A 21,503-nucleotide genomic window follows, 5' to 3' on the forward strand; every position below is an offset into this window, starting at 1 on the left:
TTGTATTTAATTCAGTTCCACTACTTCTGTTATCCCACCACAGCTGTCGTACCAAAAAGTTGGTAAGTTAGCTAACTAATTTTGTTTATAATACCTTGCCATAATAATAAGTTCTTGCATAAATTGAATAATAAGGGAAATGAGATTGTATTGAGTCTATTCTAAAAAAGCATTAGTCACATAACTGAACAAAATTAAATCACAACTAAAAATAGTAACTAGGCCACAAACTCAACTTGTTTAGAGCATATTCTAACTCTGGCACATGCCACATCTACCACAATAATCTTAGTAGCTGCACAGACACAGCTACATAACTATTCCATCCCTACAGCAACCACCTAGATACCTGCTCTAGACAAATAGACTAAAAGAAGCACTTAGCAAAACCACCTTCTCTCTCTTCTTAACAGCAATATAAAAAAAAAACAATACAACTAGCATACTCAGCAACAGAAACATACTACAGGCATAGAAGACGAAATATTAGGAATTACCTTCAGTATTCACACACACACACACACACACACACACACACACACACACACACACACACACACAAGAAGGCAAAGTAATACATACAAACATGAAGTAAGAAGACAAGATAAAACATACACATGCACACTCTCTCTCTCTCTAAAAGCATCCACAGGCATATCACATTTAGCAAAGAACAATATGATATATATTACGTCAGATGTCAGATTTGGTTGGGCCTCTAGGTCTTCACAAGTTACAATAAACTACAAAGAATATAAAAATACAACACTTCGCATTATCATGGGTTGCACACAGACTACACATGATGAAAGAAAACCACTGATGATGAAAGAAAACCAATCACGATGAAAGACCACCTTGATATGCGAGTTTGTCTCGGCAGAAAGCTTTAATTCACATAATCCCAGTCTCTACAAAAGCACCAGGTGCATCCAACTCCACAAAGCCTATAGTACTACTAATTCTGTGCAGTCCAGATTAAGAAGAAATAAAGCACAAAAACACAAACATTTCAGCAGTATCAGTAACCCTATAAGTGCCAAACAGTGGATTTAGATGTACACAATCAAAAATATATATGAAATAACAACTATAGTATTCAAACCAAATCTATATGGCCAGCTACAGCTATGACTACCAACAGAACTAACAAGCATACACAACAACCTAAACCATTACCCACCTACTTTTTTTTTTTTTCAGATGATATGATGTGATCTGAGGAAGATTTGGCTACTAAATCCAGCAGGCCATGCAATCACATTAGATTCCTTTATGAGATTGAGAGGTTTCATTGTAGAATAGAAGACAAACAAGAAAGTAAAACACAGAACACTTGGAGGCACTGCATTCAGCCTAAACAAAAATCTGCTAATAATACATTGTGTGTAGCCTAGTGGTTAGGGTGTTACACTCACTGTCATAAAGATTGTGGTTTTGATTCCTGAACCAGGCAGTGTATTGTGTTTCTGAGCAGTCCACTCAACTGTAAAGGAGTTCCAGCAATAGCTGGGAAGTTAATCCTGTGATGGACCAGCATCCTGTTCAGTGGGGAGTGTTGTAATCTCAGTCATATGCCATGGGAACTGGGTTAAGATCCGGCTTAAGTCCTAAGGTTCATGAAAGACTGACTGAATAATACATTAAATCAATCTTGGATTTGCCAGAATGACCTGAGAGTTATAAATGGCAACCAAATCATCCCTTATTGTCTTTGGAATGGGCATATCGTATAACTTTCATCTTTTACTTGTTTGTCATTTGACCATGGCTGTGCTGGGACCTTGAAATTTCAGTTGAATGCATCGGTCTCAGTCCTTACTTTTTTGAAGCATGGTACTTACTCTATCAGTCTCTTTTGCTGAGCCATTAAGTTACAGGGATATAAACACATTGACACTAGTTGTCAAGCAGTGGTGCAGCCCCCCCCCCCACTCTCTTTGATTTATATTTCTTAAGGATCACTGATCCAAGTATTCTTGAAGTGTTACCATCTACAATAAACATCATTCGAAGATGTCTGTGGGTTATAGTTATTTTATTGGTATTCTACATATATGTAAGCTTTGTTGGTTCATATTTAATGCATCACCTTGATATACAATAATATACTCAGTACGAACATAAGATTGGATATAAAAGCAAATTTACCAGTGACCAGACAGGAGCTGAAGAAGATCGTTTTGAACTATCCAAAAATTTGGTAGATTGGACTGGAATGAGAAAACAGAAAAGTTAATTATTACACAAGAAATACACATAGTCACTAATAAGGCAAAAAATTAGTAACTGTTTTACATTTTGAATTTTTAAAAATCATTTAAAACTTATAAAATAATTTCATCATACTTTTAATGCTAATAGATGAGAAAGACTTCTTGGGGGGGGGGGGGGGGATTGACTAATTAAACAAGTCTATTTGAATTCCAGTATTAATATTTATGAAACAATAATGTTATTTATCTAAAATATAAGAAATAAAGAGTGTAGCAGTAATCAGTAAGTTATTGTATAGAGTTATATAGATCAGGATAAACTCATAGATCTACTTTTCCCCAAAGAAATGTAACTGCCAATTCAAAATGTCAACATTTTGAACAGAATTTGGCATTCTGCTGAGTTAAAATGAAATCCAATGAGCATATAGAGCTAATACTTTTATTATTAATGATTAAGATTACAGGAGCCAAGAATAGAAGATGAAAAAAAAAAAGTTGCCTTCAAAGAACAGAGGCTAGTCCAATGAGACATATCTGAAATTATTCCGCAGGGGGAATTGCATCAACCCCAGTGTTTGACTGGTTCTTATTTTATTGACCCCCAAAAGATGAAAGACAAAGTCAACCTCAGTGAAATTTGATCTGAGACCATAAAACTGGAAGAAATGCAGCATAAAGATTCATAAATGAAATGAAATGTAACAAAAATTACAGCATATAATGGAAACTAACCCGGAGCACTTGGATACTGCTTTTCTCGAAGACCATGATTGCTGCCTTCTTGAAGTGTTGCCTGTTGAAAGAATTGAAAAGGGATATTTTATTTACAATAGCTGACAATTCTATAAACAAAATATAGTTTACCTCCTCCATTTTCAAATATTATAAATGATATAAGTTCAAGTTATGGAGTTTCTTATAACCCATTAGGACACCACTGAAAATTTTATCCCCATAGTGTGATACCTGAGGCAAGTTAGTTTATCAAATGCCACCCACTCTTCAAAAAGGAGTTGAACTCAGAACTAAAAGCAATGAAAATCACAAATCAATTTTTTTATGCCTCTTTTTGCTTGCAGTAGAGAATTATTTCTACTTTGCAGAGATTGGGGCATTTGGCAGTTCAGGGTCTAGGCAACCGATACCATGCAGAACTTAACCATTCCTATATACTATGTTAAACAAAAATGAAAAGATGAAAATTGAAATGTTAATAAAAAAAATATAAGACAGATTAAAGTTTCAAGTTATTCAGAAATAAAAATTCTTGCATACTCCAATTGTATTTTAAGTGAGATAGGCTCATTTTATCACAAACTGTAAATTTTACTAGTCTTCTGGATTGTAACTATTCTTATCCCTTATTTTTAATTGTCCAACAGTTGAAAGCAGTGGTTCTCAACTGGGGTCCATATGACCCTTCAGGGTCCATAACACATTTTGTTGTAAAAATTTATGAGCAATAAATTGGTTATGCTTTTACAATACACAAAATATTTAAACTTTTTTTTTTATAGAATTCCTAACAATATTAAATTCTAAAAATATAAATATAGGATTTTTTAAAACATCGAATGGCTATGAGAGTCCACCCAAGTATAATAGGAATTAAAGGGATTCATAGGTAAAAAAATGGTTAAGAACTGCTGGTCTAAAGCGTTAAAAGAAAGATGCTTTTATAAAACTAGGTAACATATATACACTGAATACAAAATTCTGAACTATAAAGAAAAATAACTAACTCAGCACAAAAGCTTTGGTAATCTGTGATCAATTTTCATATTGATCATCAATATAATGTCTATTTCACCATACTTGCATGGATCAGATGGAATCTGCTGCAAGCAGATTTTCTACAGCCAGACACTCATCAACTCTCACTTCTTTCTAAGCAGGTGAGGGTTGATGAGAGGCAGAGTGTCTCTTCTAATTCAGACGTGTTTTCAAAGGAGATTGGAAACAAATACACCACTTGTAAGATGATGTTTCTTTACAATTAGTGCATGTTGTCAAGGTAAGAATACACACACACACAATAGGTTTCTTTTTGGTTTCTGCCTGCCAAATTCACAATGCTTTGGTCAGACTGTTGCATATGTTGCACATTGAGACTGAACTCAAAACAATGTGGTTGCAAAACAAACTTCTAAATAGCTATACCTGCACCTATTAATATGTAAGACAGCTTCATAAATTTATAAAATTAAACAGCCAAACAATTTATTTTTCTTTTGTTAGTTGGAAAGGTCCCTTGCTATATACATTTGATAGATTGCAACTTCATAGAAAAGACAAACAGTAAACTAAATTAAAGACATATTTGAATAATCAAATTCTTGAAATACAAAAATTGAAGTCAATGACATTGTTAAACTATGTATATTAATTAATTTGCTTATGTAAGTGAGTTTTAAATGTAAATTTCTTTCTTTAAAGTATAATTTAAACTAAATCATTCAAATCAATAAAATAAATACATAAAACTGACACTAATTTGGAGAATGTTTACTAACAGCATATAATCTATAGGTCAGATTAAAAAAGAAAAATCAATTATATCAATATTTTCTGCATAAGCCCTTGAAAGCTTTTTTATATTTCTTTTTCAGGTAGAATCAAATATTTGCTTAGTAAATAAACTGACTGCAACCACAGTTTGTTCAGTCAGGACGCGACAACAAATAATGTTGAGCATAGAGTATCAAATCAATTTATGTCAAATCTGTGAAAACAGACAGAATAGGTGTCTAACATAAACCAATGAGATAACAATCAACCAATCAAAGCACAAAGGACATTTTTTTTTTCTCTCAGTAAAAAACAAAAAAAATCAATTTTGATTGTCAATGTTATACAGCATTATGCTTATACACCAATATTTATTCACATAACCTTGGAAATGTATTCAGTTAAAGTTAATAGGGAAGAATTTCAAATTTCTATCAGCAATATAACATGTGAACTAATTCGTCACAATAACACAATTTTAATATTTTGGCTTCTTTCGCAAAGAATAATTTATAAAATACAGATAATACACACACAGTAAATACAAATAATACACACTGGATAAATTTTCAATAATTTTTTGCAATATCCTTAATTATTGCAAATAGGTTACAACTATTACTTGTATTACCAACAAAAGATAAGATCTCATATGAAATATTTGGTATCAGAAGCTTGTTTTAGTTAAAAATATATTTACCTTTAATTATAAGAGACTAAACTAAGAAAAACAAACAGAAAAGACTAAAATTAGTCTACTGAACGAGAAATAGATAAGTGATCTGGTTCTGCTGGATGAAAACTTATATAAACATTGGTGATACATCAAAGACAATTAGTTATAATAACCTGAAATAGCTAAAAGCTAGTTTAATCAGCCTAGAAAGAACTTCAAGTAAAAAACTGGTTCATACCCAAGTGTAGTCAAAATGATGGTGGGAGGGAGTGGAGGGCAGAGGAAAAGAGCAGTCCAAAATATCAAATATTCAAAAGTAACTTATATTAGTAATTTCCAATTTATCAGGAGATTAGGTGCAGAGGTGGCTGTGTGGTAAAAACGTTTGCTTCCCAACCACATGGCTACAGATTCAGCTCCACTGTGTGTCATCTTGGGCAAATGTCTTGTACCACAGCTCAGGGTCAACCAAAACCATATTAGATTTGATAGATGGAAACTGAAAGAAGCCTGCCGTAGTGTGTGTCTGTGTATGTGTGTGTGTGTGTGTCTCTCTCTCTCTCTCCCCCTCTCTCCCCCTCTCTCTCTCCTTGTCTTGACATTGCATGATGGTTGTAAAATGACTGTCAGTGTCATACAAGCAGTGCCAATCATTTCCAAAATTCTGCAAGAACATACCTGGCAATGGGGAAATATTATCTTGCTTGGAAATAGGTGAGATTTGGCAACAGGAAGGGCATCCAACAATAAAAATTCCATCTCAATAAACTCTGTCCAACCCATGCAAGCATGGAAAGGTGAACATTAGAATGATGATGATGATGATGATGATGATGATGGTGTGGTGCTCATATAAAGTTGAAAGATTTAAGGAAAAAAAAAAATCATTTCACAGTTTTTACTGAACAGATTCTCAAAAATACCAACTGTGAATCAGTTTTCCTAATGATTTATACATCTATAACTCACCTCTATATTAATACAGGTATTCAAAAGCTATTAAAATGTTTTCTCAATTGCTACCAACAAACTCATCCTATATTTTCTTTGTTGCAAATAATTTCACAAATATTTTTCAACCCAGTAAGCATATATCTAGTTTCTTTCCAAACATAGCATATCCTCAACTTCCAATTCACCAGCATACAATATTAGAGAAGTTCGTTCATTTTAAAGTACTCTTCTCTAAATATCTTTAGAGTATGATAGACCCTAACTCCACTGCTTATTATCAGTTTCACTTCCAACATTATTTCAAATAGCTAAGGTAACACAACTTATTTTCTGCTTGCAGTGATTCATTACTACAGATAATGGCCTTAGCAGAAGACTTTGGCACTCTGCCTATTGCGTCAGAACATTTTGAACATTTGAGGTGTTGGTGAGCCATCAGTCAACAGGAATGCCACTACAGCTCTTGCACATGTACAGACTGCACTACTCCTACACAGTATTGAAATTTTACTTACTATATTGCATTACTTAACAAGGAAAATCTAGTTATTCTATCAAAATCATGATCACTGATTTCTCATCATTCCCCTTTTTTTTTAACTATCTAACCTCCAATGTTATGGACTCCTTTTTTCTTCTCCTTCAGGTTATATATAGCCTTAAACTAAATGGTCCATCTGCTTTTAAATGTGTTCATCTCTTTTATTTAATAACTCATCAACATAGCACTTCAGTGTGAATCTCATTACACAAACTTATGCTTTTAGTCACAGGCCAGTCCTGATCAAATAGACCTACAATGAAAAGCATTCCAGCATGACCAATCCATCTTGTTTTCAAGCATTGTATACCCCAGGCTGTGCCGTTGTTTAAGACGGTAGTGCATAATTTGAAGTCAACTTTAGCAGCTATTTCTAGTATATCAACCAAACAGATAGCAGCTTCTTTGATTGTCAATAAAAAAGAAAGTTCAAAAATTTCAAGAAATATTCCAAGGATTCTTTGGACAAAGAGCACTACAATATATGGTCTCAGTTTGAATGAAAAACTTACAGCTAGAAGACTTTACAGAGCCTCCAAGACTGAAACCACAGACCTAACCTTGCAATGGAGGCAACTCTGCTAAAGGCACCAAAGGTGCCAGGTGATAGAGTTCTTTATTCTATCCAACCAAGTTTCAATGAATAGGTTATGCCAATTCAGGAATATGTAAATTGTAATTGTTTTTGTTCATTTGAACACAGAGGTACTAAGTTTAACGAGAATTGTTTCATTAAAATCACCAGAAAGAAATAGTTATTTTCATGAAGATATACCAACAACATTTACTTATTTCTGACATTGTTAAAACTAATGTTTTAAAATGATATTGTAGCATGTCTTTTCTTTAAAAAAAAAAATATTCAAGAGAAATATCTTGCTAAGTCATAATTGTTCAAATTTAAAATTGAAATAAATAAAATAATTTTTTACACAACAAATTTCATTAACGTTATAAATAAAAATTTGTTTCTTCGCAAAAGTTTTTTTTAACAAGTTAGTGTTAATGTGTAAGAGATGATTACCACTTAAGCATTTGGATTACTCTATCATATACAATGCTTATTTACATTGTTTTGAATTTATCATATTATCTTGGAGCTTTGAGATTTCAATGATGTGATTGCTTATTTTCACAATGACATTTGAGGGTAGGTGTGAAGCCTGATCTGCCCAGTTTGAACATAAAACAGGTAGAAAATTTGGACCTCATATGGCCAATTTAAATACTAAAGGGTTAATGATGGATCACTTCATTTCCAGAAAGATTATTAGAATTTTCCATAACCTCAGAAATGTGATATAGTTAATTTTCTTTCTTTTTTTTATTATTAGTTAGAAGACAAAAGGCAGTATCTATGACATCTGTAGGCTCAACTAGGCTGGTTAGGAAGTCATTGTAGTTGATGTACAGATTGAATTTCTTTAGGTGAAGGAAACATGGGCAGCAGGTGAATTCCAGAGAGGAGTGCAATTTTAACAGGAAAGAATGGAGTGTTTAGTTCAAGGTTTGGGTAGGAAAACAAAATAAGGGTGAAGAGAAGAGGACAAAATGGGCACACTGAGGAAGGCTAAGGCAGAGATCGTTCAAAATTTATAAGTGTAGAGATGCAGAGGTTGTCATTGTAATGATAGGAAGAGACAGAAAGAAGGAATGGTCTGTCTCTGAGTCACTAGTTGTCTTTGCTAAACAATGGTTTAAAATACAGTCTAAAGTGCTTATTGTACAGTGACAACACAACCAAAACAGGTTAGCAGTATTCAAAAAGTGGGTCAGAGTAATCAATCTTAAGTTCCTTTCGAGTGTTGGACCTCACGGAGGCAAGGTGGCTGAGTTCCTTTCGAACAGGCCTAACAGAGGCAAGGTGGCCAAGTTCCTTTTGAACAGAACTCACAGAAGTGAGGTGGCTTAGTTACTTTCGAGCGTTGGGCCTCATGGAGGCATAGTGGCTGAGCTCCCTCTGAGTGTTGGGCCTCACGGAGGCAATGACCAAGGCCTTTGGCATTATGTCGTGCTTGGGAAGAGGACCCATCAAACCAAGCAAAATTGAAGTTGTGGCAGATACCAATGTCAAGCAAATTGCACCCATACAGGTGGCATGTAAGAGCAGCCATTACACTCTCAGAATGGTTGTCATTAGAAAGGGCATCCAGCTGTAGAAAATCATGTCAAATCAGACAGGATCCTGACACAGCCTTCCAGTGTGTCAGCCCAGTCAAACCATCCAACCCATGCCAGCATGGACAATGAATGTTAAATGATGATGATGATGATGATGATGGGTCAGAATAAGTGATCACCACTGAAATATTTTCTCACTCCAAAATGGAAACTTTGTCTTTGGGATCCTGTTTTGACAATGTTACATATGCAGTCACCAAGGGGGATCATTAATGAATATTTGCATGCTAATGATGCCAAATTGTCAAACTCCCCAGCATGATGCAAATTTTCCAATCGCCAAGGAGTCATCACTGTCACGAAATATTCTAATGGTTGAGGAATGCAGGATACATTAAAAAAGAAACACTCGTTCTTCACAGAATAAACAGAATATTTCCTCATACAGAATTAACTAGAAACTGATCAGTTTTTGCTAGATGAAAAATAAGGAATTATATGTTTGGGTTTTTCTTTTACTTTCTGTTTTTTTGTGTTGTGTGGTGTCCCACTCAAAATAAGCATGCAGATTCCTCACTTTAAAACAATTATAATAAATATTATCAACATTTACCTTGGATTTGTTCAGTTTTGAACAAGGAGGAATATGTTCTTTACAGGAACTTTCATGAACATTGATAAGACAGTCTGAAATAAAGAAAGAAAAATTTGGTTAAAATAAAATTGGGCAGGACAAATATACCAATTAACAACTGAAATACATAATCAAATCAATATATATAAATGATCATAAAGGAAATCAGCATTATTCAATTTGAGAAAGTGAAACAGTTTTATCAAATCCTATGAAGGTTATTATTCTTTTAATGGTTTCAGTTGCCAAGCTGTGGCCTGGCTGGAGCATCGCCTTAATTTCTTTTTCTTTTTTTTTTTTTTAAGTTTTGTTGTCACATTATGATTGAAAGTTGGCTGATGATCAAATTTGTATATGCTGATCTCCCCTGAGTGTATCGTTAAATAGTTGGTTGGTCCAGTATTGTCGTTAGGAGTTCATCCAATGGTTTTTTTTTAAAGTTTCAGTAGAGGTCCCTTTTATATTTCTAATCTCTTTGGGTAAAAGCAGTTGAATACTTGGGGAGTTCTGAATATTAGACAGGTACAGTAGAGGGTTTTTGTTTGTGACTTTGAAGAAGGTATATGTGGAAGCTGGTTTCACGCAACTTTTGAAATAGCAACTTTAATGGCTTGGCAACACTGTTTTTGCAAGTTTTCAATAGTATGGCTGGGAGACCATCTGGTCCTGGTGCTGAATTTGAATCTAAATCATTAAAAGTTGTAACTATGTCTTCTTCAATAATATCTAAAATCTCTAGACGTGTCTGAGCAGTTGAATTCTCGGGATCAAAAGATGTGAAGAAAGGAAATAATAATCAATCTTGGGTCAAGGTGACCTACATTGTATTGACCAGTAACCAAAGACAAGAGCTGAAGCAACATTTATTAAATATTAATCTTTAACCCTCCAGTAGCTTAGAGAGAATGTGGTCGACATAAGGGTAAGGAGAAGAATACACTATCAAAACAGGCTTTAAGATTATGTCAAGCCAGGGAGTGCTTCCAACCAGAATCTCAAAGAAGTTAACACGGATGAAAGAAACAATGCAACTAGGGACAAGCCAGTTCATTTCTTATTGCTGTATTGCATAATTCAGTCAGGAATTTATTCAGAGATGAGGAACTATCAAAGTCATTAGTCAAAAGACAAGCAGGAATTGTATTCCAACTGATGCAGACAATGCAGTGTGATGAACTTGTTCACCAGCAGTACATTTAATTTTAAATGTTGTAATTCAGCAACTTTCACTCAGTGTTCATATTATTTATTAGCTATGTCTAGCAGGAAATCCACAGAAGTCAGAGAAAAAGGCAGAAGAAAACTGATGTGATTTTAGAGCAACATTTGTCTCTTAGAGCGCATCATAGGATATTTCTGTCAACTGATTTGAACCAGACCTTTGCAACAACATAGTCACTAGTGGTTGGTCATCTGATATAGGAGTTGGCACAAAGTCAATGCAATTGCAAATAATCTTTCATGTGAAGGTTCATGTTTTGCAATTTTTAGGTTTGAGATAAAACTGCATTAATATTCAAGTTATAGAGTATAAGCATTTATCTTTACTCTAAATATGCAGAATAGGTAGAGCACACTCAAAATCTGCTTCAATCATAATCATAATATCAAACAAAAACAAGATAATAGTCAGTCAAGATGAAAGAATTACAAAAATAAATATACTATGTATTTGAGAAATGGTGAAATTTAAAAAATAATAAGAGAAAATATTTCTCTAGAATTTTCAGAAAGAAGCAAAATACATCATTTCATTTATAAATGTAACTAGGAGTAACAATTGATACGATTTCTATTCAGTCAAACATAATAAAGAAAATAAATTTAGATACTAAAAATATTTTAAATAAAACATTTTTTTTTTTATGGCTATGAATGGTTGCAAGAATAATATCAAGAACAATTTGACAACCCTAGCTAGTACTATTAAAACATCCAAAGATGTTATGAATCACTGATACTAATTAAAATATATATATATATATATATATATATATACATATACATACACTGAGGGAAACTATATTTTGTGAGCAGAGAATGGAATTTCAAAGATACACAAGTGAAAAAATTAGAGAATTTCCATTCTTTTATCAACATCATTTATAAATAGAAAATACCTTTTAACTTAAAAAATATTAATTCTAATTTCGGTTGAAGCTAAATACTAGTTCATCAAAGTTTCCAATGAGATGCTCACACACTCAGAAAGTATGATGACCCAAAATATTTAAAATCCACCAAAAAATAATAATAAAAATAATAATTGAGATAGCTAATTAAATAGCAGAAGTTCCAGTAATTCAATGAGTGACTGGGGTAGAAATATATCAAATGTACAGCTAAAAAATACACCATATATATATATATATATGTAGCAAGCCAAATAAATACAAATCAATCCACAAATACTGTCTTCAGTTATAATCACGGACAAGTATTTGCAATGGTTGTCAATGACCAACAGAATGTAAACATGTTCATGTAGGCCAATGCTCAAAGTATTCCAGCTGCTCATTGCAAACACACACCAGACTATTGCTAGGACCACATTTTATGTGCCCTTACTTTCCTTTTTGAGATGATGGAGGTACGACTTCAGGGAGACTCTCGCTGTTATTTCTAGTAAGAGAGGTACCTCACTTAGATATTTTACTGCATCCCACTTCAATCTTTTTACCTTTACATACATATCAGTTGAGTATCTTACCTTGCTATGAAAACCAATTTTAGTCCAGAAACTTTGATAATGAAGCATACAGTTTAAGCTTTAAATAAGACCCACAACTACCTATCCAATATAGTGTACACATTAAATCTAGGAGAGTAATTAGAAACATTACTTACAGAAATAGCCAATTCGCTTAATAAATTCTGACTGATGAGACATGTTGAAACAACAATGGTACCCCAGTATCCCAGGAACCAAGTGTGTTATGAACACACTGTCATCACAAAAGGAAGAAGTTGCCCACATGTGACATACACAACAATGACAAGCAAATTTGTGTTTGAATTTGCCAGGATATACTAAGTATAAATATGCAAATCCTTGTTTAATTAATCCTATTTACACAAAGATAATTCAAATTAGATCAAAACTTTTTTCTTCTTCTGTGTACTTCCCCCATATTGAAAATTTTGACATCTACAGCTGTTTGTCTTGTTATAAATGTGATTTTATAAAACTACTTTGAAATAAAATGTCAATAGATGATTAAATTTCTGTTATCTCATTCATGTGACTGAACAGTTCACAAAATATCAATTACAATACCATAAGCATTTTTTACCATTTTACCAAATAAATTGTAATGGGATGCAAAGATGAGTGGATTGAAAACATGAGACAGAGATCTTATGCATTATGTTATAAATTCAACCCAACTTTTACACTTCAACCAGTGACAAACTATGAAAAATCTTAACTTGTAAAACAGCTGTGATTATGACCTTAGTCAGACGTTTAGAAAAATAATCCAGGTAATGACAAATTAAACTATGTAGAATGCAAGAAAATGTCACTGAATCACTGAGGTGGTTCTAATAATTCTAGTACTAAACAGGTCATAAAACAGGAACTCTAATTGAAATCAAAATAACTAATTGTGTGTTGTACTAATATTTGTATTGAAGAGATATATTTAGTGACATTAATATCAATATTTTTTTTCTTTTTGTATATATATTTTCTATCCTAGAGTCATTTCATCTCAGACCTCATAAACATTTGCACAATCAATTTACAGAACATTACTTAAGTACAAGATCCTAAAACTTGTCAACTAAACCATATCTTAGAAAATGGTTGTTTTTCTTATCAATAAACATTACCTGACAGAGGCGACCTACTTGATTATACCATATCAGTAACACCAGTTTAAGATGGCGCCTCAGTAATTTATTCTATAAACAATGTAAGTTTCCTGTGTCAGTCAGGGTACTTTCTTGTACATTTACTTGTGAGGTATGCAGTGCCAGTGTAAGGGATCTACCAACGTCTTTACAGGATAGATCATCTGCTATCTGCTTCCACCTAGCCTCCAGCTTTAGCCTGTGGCTCTACTCTCTGCATGCAGTAATGAGCTGCCACCTGGGTAATGGCATTGGTAGATCAGCTCAACTAGGTTGAGGGTAATCAGGAGTTTTGAACTGTCTGTGAAAATCAATATCCAGCAATTTCCCTGAGGGGTAAGTTCATGGAACAGGACGAAACAAAATAGATCACCCTGTTCATCGCACTGCACCTCTGATATAGCTCCAGTCAGCTCAACCCACTTGCCACTAGACTGGGAAGTCAGTTGATGAGAAGATTGAAACTGGTCATCCTTCACTATGATTCAAATTCAGCAGAAGTTGACACCCAACCTTCTCCAAAACTACACAAACAGACAACAGACTTCTTGTTGCAGTGACCAGGTATTGCACAGTACTACATCAAATGAAAAATTGCCACTTTCACAGTTTCAATACTCAGAAGGTGTAATATAAGAAGCCATCTGCACAGCTGTTGTTGATATTCTTTCACATGTGTTGTCAATATATAAGAGATATGGTCACCTTCGAGAATGAAGGACAAACAAATATGAATATGCATGGTAAACCTCCAATCATCACTTCAGCATGAAAAGTAGCAGTTTATACTTTGTTGAAAAGGTGATACTAAGACCAAAGCATGTCTAAATTTTTCTCCCCCTACTCACAGAAATAATTTTTCTATCTGACATTTTGAGGTTCCTTGCATTACATACGTTAACACTCACATAACAATGTGAACTGACTAGAATTGCATATCAGCTGACAGCCTGTACAAGCGTTTGAAGTTCTTTATTCAACAGCTAGTAAATGACGGTAACACACACATACACACACTAGTTTAATAAAATTTGGGTAAAAATTTTGTAGAATGCAAAGCTCATCCACAATTATTGGCTACCTGATGTCACCATACAGTGATACAGTAAAAATGCTCCTGCTACTGGATATAAACATTATTCAAATAAGGTGATGCTTATAATTTTTGTCAGGTACTGTAATAACACAGGAAAAAAAAAAAAGTTTTAAACTAGTGTTTTGAAGATTACTAATGGTCATATGACATTATATTGAACTCAATCTATTGTTTGTTTTAATAACAATTGTTCACTTGCTAAGAACACTTGAAGTATCATCAACTTGTTACATAACAAGTTGATGATTAAACAGTTTTAGCATTGTAAGTATTATGAAACACCCAATCTCATATTGAGGCAACATTTAGAAAAAAGAGAACTTAAGCTCCAAAGAACCATGCTTTACATGGTAATTCCAACAAAAACTAATCCTTCACTGAAAGAGCTATTAAACAAAAGAATCCTTAAAATCATACTTTCAGGACTAAATTTTCAAAGCTAGTGTTCTGATCATATAGAGAAACAAATTTATAATTAAATTGCAACTATTTTTCATATAAAATAATATAAGACATTATAAGCATCAATTTTGAGAAAGCAAAGAGAAACAGGATCACTGACAGGACTGATGCTCTTTCCCGTCTCAAATTAATACTTATCATCTCTCTAATACCATTTTACATACACGGTATTGTTTAGTCACAAGCCAGTCCTGGTTGAGCTGAACTATGATGTTAAAAAATAAAGTGTAACAATTGTGACCATTACATTTTTTTTATTATCTACACTTTGTGCACCCAGAACCACATTATCCAAGTGTTTTAATTTCATGATGGAAAATAGTGATTCAAAGGATATTTGGCTTCTAATTTTAATAGATCAAACACTGTTGGTGCAAGAGTTCTACTGATGTATGATTTTCCTAACAGTCATCACTTAACTGTGAAATGGTGGTATTGGTTCCAGATTTTAGCACAGTAATGTCACTTATTTACCAGCATTATCAAAATGCAGCTAAGAGTGGTGGAATAGCAAAACTTAATAATAGCAGTATTTAGCTTCATTACTCTACAAAACTGATTTTACATTTCATCACTGCAGAGTCAATAAGTATCAGTTATATAATGAATGTTTATTACTGTAAATCATGATGTCATTGCTGAAAAGTGTGGCTGTAGTGATAGTGACACCCTCATAGATGCTAAGAAAGACACATGGAATGAAAATAACTCGTGGAAGGAGACCTACTCCAAGTAGGCCTAACTGAGTGATCACCAATTGAGGTTGACAGCTATATGGTCAAAAAGGCCATAAATATATGAAAGCAGAGAAACAATAGAACCATCAGAGATATTTGCCAAGATGCTGATAACAATTGGCATTGGGCGATTCCAAAATCCAAAACCTATTTTCTTACAGATTTTCCAGGTTACAGGAAAGTTAATAAGCAAAGAAGTCAATGGAAAAATACATTTCCCATTCAGAATTCCATGTTAGTTACAGCAATTTTTTTTTTCCTGAAGTGCAATGCTTTCTTTGGTCAGCCCAAATAAAGGAGATCTATAATCAAAAGTGTTACAGTTATGACCATTTCTTTTATTTCAGCATAGTATATTTACGAGTATATTATCCAATGTGTTATTTTTTTTTAAGTGGGTAACTTGTCATTTAAGATTTAGTTGTCGTTTCTATCAAATTGAATCACAAAGTAGAAATTGTCATTGACTTCAGCCAAGTGGATAAATTAAAAACTAAATTTATGTATCATTAATTAAGGAATCTAACTATTTACACCAGAGAGAGGATCAATGCTACCAAGCTGGAATGGAGCTTTTTACATGAAAGAAGTTAAAAATTTACATTATCAAAAAATAAGTTTCCAAACAAAAACTGATCCAAAAGGATATCACGCAATTTGTAAACACTATGTACATTTCAACTGAAACTTTAAACATAAGCTAACTTCAGTAAATCTAGTCTGTGTCCTTAACAATTGAATGTCTTAATGTAGTTGAACAATTGGATATATACATAAAATTACTGAAAATTACAAGAAAAATACATTATTTATAAACTGAAGTTTTTTAATATACTGCTTAATTGTCCATGTTTTTAATGCTACACTGCAAAATATAGGATAAAAGCATAGTTTTTAGGTCAAGAATTTTTACATTTAGTAGTTTTGCCATAAGTTTATTGTGAGAAAAAACTATGAATATAGAATAAAACTTCAGGTGTTAAATGTACAGTAAATACCTATTTTGAATCCTTATAATGAATATTAAAGAATTGCAGTTGAAAGCGGAGAAAAGATTTAACCTTCTAGTATTCAGGCTACCCTATCAAATGTAATGCTTATCTAATCACACTGTTTTCAATTAATCATGCATTATCTTGTAGCTTTGAGACTTTGATGATATGATTGCTTACTTTTAGTATGACATTGTAGGATAGGTGAGAGAGCCTGGATATGGCTGGTTTGAACATAAAACGAGTAGAATATCTGGGCCAGATATAACTGATCTAAACATTAAAGGGTTAAGATGTATGAAATGAGAAAATCAAATGATACTTACTCTCACACTGGACAGCTGCTTTATTTGCCATGCTCTTGTTACATACATGACACAGTGAAGTATTACTTATCGAGAGAGACACAAACTGGTGTGCATTTTTATGTTTGTTCTCTTTCTCTTTGCCATCTTTTCCCTGCAAAGTTAAAAACAAATAAGTTATTTTTTATCATATAATTTCAAATGAACAAGAAAAAGAGAAAATCTAATCCACAAAACAAAACATCCTGCTCTTGCCAGTACAAGCACTGTTTTAACTCTGTTAGCTTAGCTGTAGTTACACGAACCAAACCAAAACTAAAACAGATAATTTATCCCAACAACATGAAAATACAGCTATCACAACCATCATTATATGATCAATTTTTTCTAAAAGTGCACCATATTGATTATGTACAGGACGAAATAGGATCCAAGTCCTACATTCTAGAACAACTCCTATGAGAAAGTGGCAGTTAAAATGATAACAATTACAATCATATAGAATCTAGATCAGTGGTTCTCAACCAAAGTCCATATAAGATCTTGTTAAAATTTGTGAAAATAAATTGGTTCTACAATACACAAAATATTTTAACAATTTTTTTATGCAGTTCTTAACAATCATAAAATCATAATAGAATGTTTTAAACATTGAATAGCTATGAGGTCCCATCTGAATAAAACAGGAATCAAAGGGGTCCTTAGGTGAAAAATAGTTGAGAATTACTGGTCTAGATTCTAGACTCAAGCACACTACATGACCAATCACTTAGTGGCAAGACCATAAAATTAGGCACATGATTTGGTTTATAATCATTATACATCACTTGTTAAAATAGTGTTAGAATCTCCCAGGTTAAGTGATAAAAATCTACACATTATCAGTCATTGTGTTTATGGTGATCCAACAAAATAATCAAGTTTGGAATATTACAAAATGTTAAAAAAAGAAAAAATAACAAACTCATTAGCAGTCAGATTACTCTGACAAATGTAATAATTATTCATTCAAATTCAACTGAATTAGTTCTGCATGCATTATCTTGTAACTTTGAGATTGCAATGATGTGATAGTTTATTTTTAGAATATTGTAAGGTAAGTGGAGGCGCAATGGCCCAGTGGTTAGGGCAGCGGACTCGCGGTCATAGGATCGCGGTATCGATTCCCAGACCGGGCGTTGTGAGTATTTATTGAGCGTAAACACCTAAAAGCTCCACGAGGCTCCGGCAGGGGATGGTGGCGAACCTTGCTCAACTTTCTCTCACTCTTACTTCCTGTTTCTGCTGTGCCTGTAATTCAAAGGGTCAGCTTTGTCACACTGTGTCACACTGAATATCCCCGAGAACTATGTTAAGGGTACACATGTCTGTGGAGTGCTCAGCCACTTGCACGTTAATTTCACGAGTAGGTTGTTCCGTTGATCGGATCAACTGGAACCCTTGACGTTGTAAGCGACGGAGTGCCAACAACAACAACATTGTAAGGTAAGTGTGAGAGGTTAGATCTGGTCAGTTTGAACATAAAACCAGTAAAACATTTTGGCCAGATACGGCTGGTTTAAATGCAAAAGGGTTCAACAGTAAGAATAGAAAAATTGTTTATCTTTATGAAGATAATGTCTAAACTTGCTGCTGAGTTTCACACTGCCACCTGCTCTGTTGGGTATCGATAGCTGTGTTCATTTTGCTGCAAGCGTTGACAATTAGACACAAAGTTCCAACTCCATCCAAGATTCTACCCCCATTCCACACTACAGACACTGATATACAGCTGTCCAAATTGGATATAGACAACATCAGGTTCACTTGTGTGTGAGGACCTGCAACTATTATGGGCCCTGTTCCTCTTCTCCTGACTAACTCATATAAAAAAAAGTAGAAATTAGAAGCAGATCGCTGGAAATATTAAGAACATAAATGACATTAAACATAACCTTGCACACAAATAGAAATTTTCTCCTCTTCTCACACTTTCTTCCACTCTCTCTTTCTTCCTCTCTCTCTCTTTCTCTCCCTGTGTGTGTGTGTGTGTGTGTGTGTGTGTGAGTGTGAGTACAGATGCACACATTTACATATTAAGTAAGATTTATGACACTAAAAGTATAATACTTAAATAAAACCATACTAATTCCCCAATAACATAAATACTGTAATAGAAGCCCTACTTAAAATTATTACAATAGCTTACTTAGATTTGGATACTAGCATATTTTGTAAAATTTAACAATGCTTGTGTGTGTGTGTGTGTGTGTGTGTGTGTGTGTGTGTGTGTGTGTGTGTGTATTTATAGACATGTGTGAATGTATTGCATCTGCTTATTGTATACGTGTTTGTTTTTCACCCCCATTCTGTATGTTCTCACCAAATACACTGAAGAATTTTAGAAAAGAAGAAAGAGGAAAATAGTAATTTTAAACAACTAGGTTACAGCAGAGAATTGTTTCAGAGCACAATAAAACAGTTACAAAGCATAAAAAAAAAGAGAATTATAGTAACTTTTTAGTCAAATAATAAATAAAAATACAATTTTTGATAAAGCAATACAAATGTGTGACATGCTGATGCAAAGTACATTAAACACCCACCTAACGTGAAATGAATACATTATATATGACAGTCTAAAAGTATCATTTTTTTTTTTAACAGAAAGAAGAAAAAAAATACATAATGCAGAACCAACTACTGGACATTTCTCATTCCTCAGTTCTAACATACCCCATTCTGACCTTCATAGCCTCAAGACTGCTTTCTCAGTGATAAATCTTTAATTTGTTTTTGTTTTTGTTTTATTTTCATTCTTAGAGAACCTTTCAAAATGCATTCCATGTCTCAAGAAATTCCTACATAAAAAATATATTTCTTTATTAACTCTTTTCTTTCTCTTTCAAAAGAAACAAACCAAATCGTAAAACTGTCTTCGAAAAGTTTGGAAGTGTTAAATCTATCAGATGCCACAAAGAGGTTTTAGCATATTTCATTGTAACCAAGACCTTGTTTTGAGAAAATTCAACAATTCCCTATTAAGAGGGAATTTTTCCCCATAAGATCATCATCATTTAAGATCCGTTTTCAGTGCCAGCAAGGGTCAAACAGTTTGACAGGAGCTGTATCAGGCTCCAGTTGTCTGTTTTGGCTTGGTTTCTACAGTTGGATATCCTTCCTGATGCCAACCACTTTACAGAGTGTACAGAGTGTTCTTTTGACATGTCACTGAATGGGTGCTTTTTACATGCCATCAGCACAGGTGCCCTCTTAACATATCAACAGCACAGGCGCCCTTTACATGTCAACAGCACAGGTGCCCTATACATGTACTGGCAATAATCATGATTAACTTAACAGGATGTGTCTTCTCAAGCACAACAAATCGCCAGAAGTCTCAGTCATTTGTCATTGTCTCCATGAGGCTCAACAACCGAAGATCATATTTCACCATCTCACCACATGTCTTCTTGTGTCAACCCCTTCCACAAGTTCCTCATTGAGCATATCAGAACACTCCCTTTATAGTAAGTTATCATCTCTAAAATCTGAAGTTTCAGTTTACATGGAATTTACTCTCTCTACTATATCTACTTGGAAATCAACAATAAAACCTTCCAGTTACTCTGGCAGTCAAGTCTCACTTCATAACTCATCTGGATTTTTTGGCTGATTTATTGCTTTTCAAACATAATCATAGGCAGCTAAAAAATCACTTGCTCTACTTTAACCTTATAAGAAAACTGGGCTGAATGGATCACTTCAAGAAATTATATATTTCTTCCCTTTATTTTTTGAAATTCAGATATTTATTAATTATATGCAGAAGAGCCAGTGAGCTTCATCTCCAAAATGGTTAGGAGCCCTCTGGCTTTCCCTATAAAGTTGTCATTAGCAGTAACCTCAAAGTCTATTTTCCCCCCTGCAGAAACCTAAACTTTCATTCCCTTCTCTCATGTAGTTAACCAATACTTGAATCTTTCTTTTGATTTATAGTACATACACTAATAAAATTTTCCTGTTACTGCCTCCATGAAAGTATATATGCTTACACTGTATATACACTTATACAATCCTCCCATTATTGTCTCCACGAAAGTATATATATTCATATAACAACACATACATGCATACAATCCTCCCATCGCTGCCTCTTTGAAAGCATCATTCAACACCAACCTCTTAGCACACTTACTGACCATTTAAATTAGCTAATTAGTTAAGTTCTCGCTGCTTTTGATAACTAAATGTAAATTAATTCAAAACCATTAAAATAACTAACACAAGCAACCCTCAAGTATGAACACACGATCACATTTTTTTTTTTTTTGCTATATTATCTCTTTCAACTTACTTTAATCCCTCTCTATCTCCCATATCTAAACTCAATTCAACTTTGGAAGCAAAAGTCCAGAAAACAA

General features: G+C 33.6%; 1 protein-coding gene across 50 annotated transcripts in view; it reads right to left on the bottom strand.

Annotated features, from left to right (window-relative positions):
• The window catches only part of LOC106868006 (uncharacterized), a 553,573-nt gene that overhangs the window by 76,752 nt on the left and 455,318 nt on the right, over nt 1-21,503 (bottom strand). For all 50 annotated transcript variants that reach the window (XM_089342694.1, XM_089342659.1, XM_052976095.2 and 47 more), the window contains 4 exons: nt 17,122-17,254; nt 9,633-9,706; nt 2,952-3,012; nt 2,152-2,213 (listed from right to left, as the gene is read on the bottom strand). In XM_089342694.1, the coding sequence (XP_089198820.1) occupies nt 2,152-2,213; nt 2,952-3,012; nt 9,633-9,706; nt 17,122-17,254 (330 nt within the window). The remainder of the gene's footprint in view (nt 1-2,151; nt 2,214-2,951; nt 3,013-9,632; nt 9,707-17,121; nt 17,255-21,503) is intronic.

The sequence above is a fragment of the Octopus bimaculoides genome, chromosome 2, assembly GCF_046866305.1.
Source record: "Octopus bimaculoides isolate indiv1 chromosome 2, ASM4686630v1, whole genome shotgun sequence".
In the NCBI taxonomy this organism is placed as follows: Eukaryota; Metazoa; Mollusca; class Cephalopoda; order Octopoda; family Octopodidae; genus Octopus; species Octopus bimaculoides.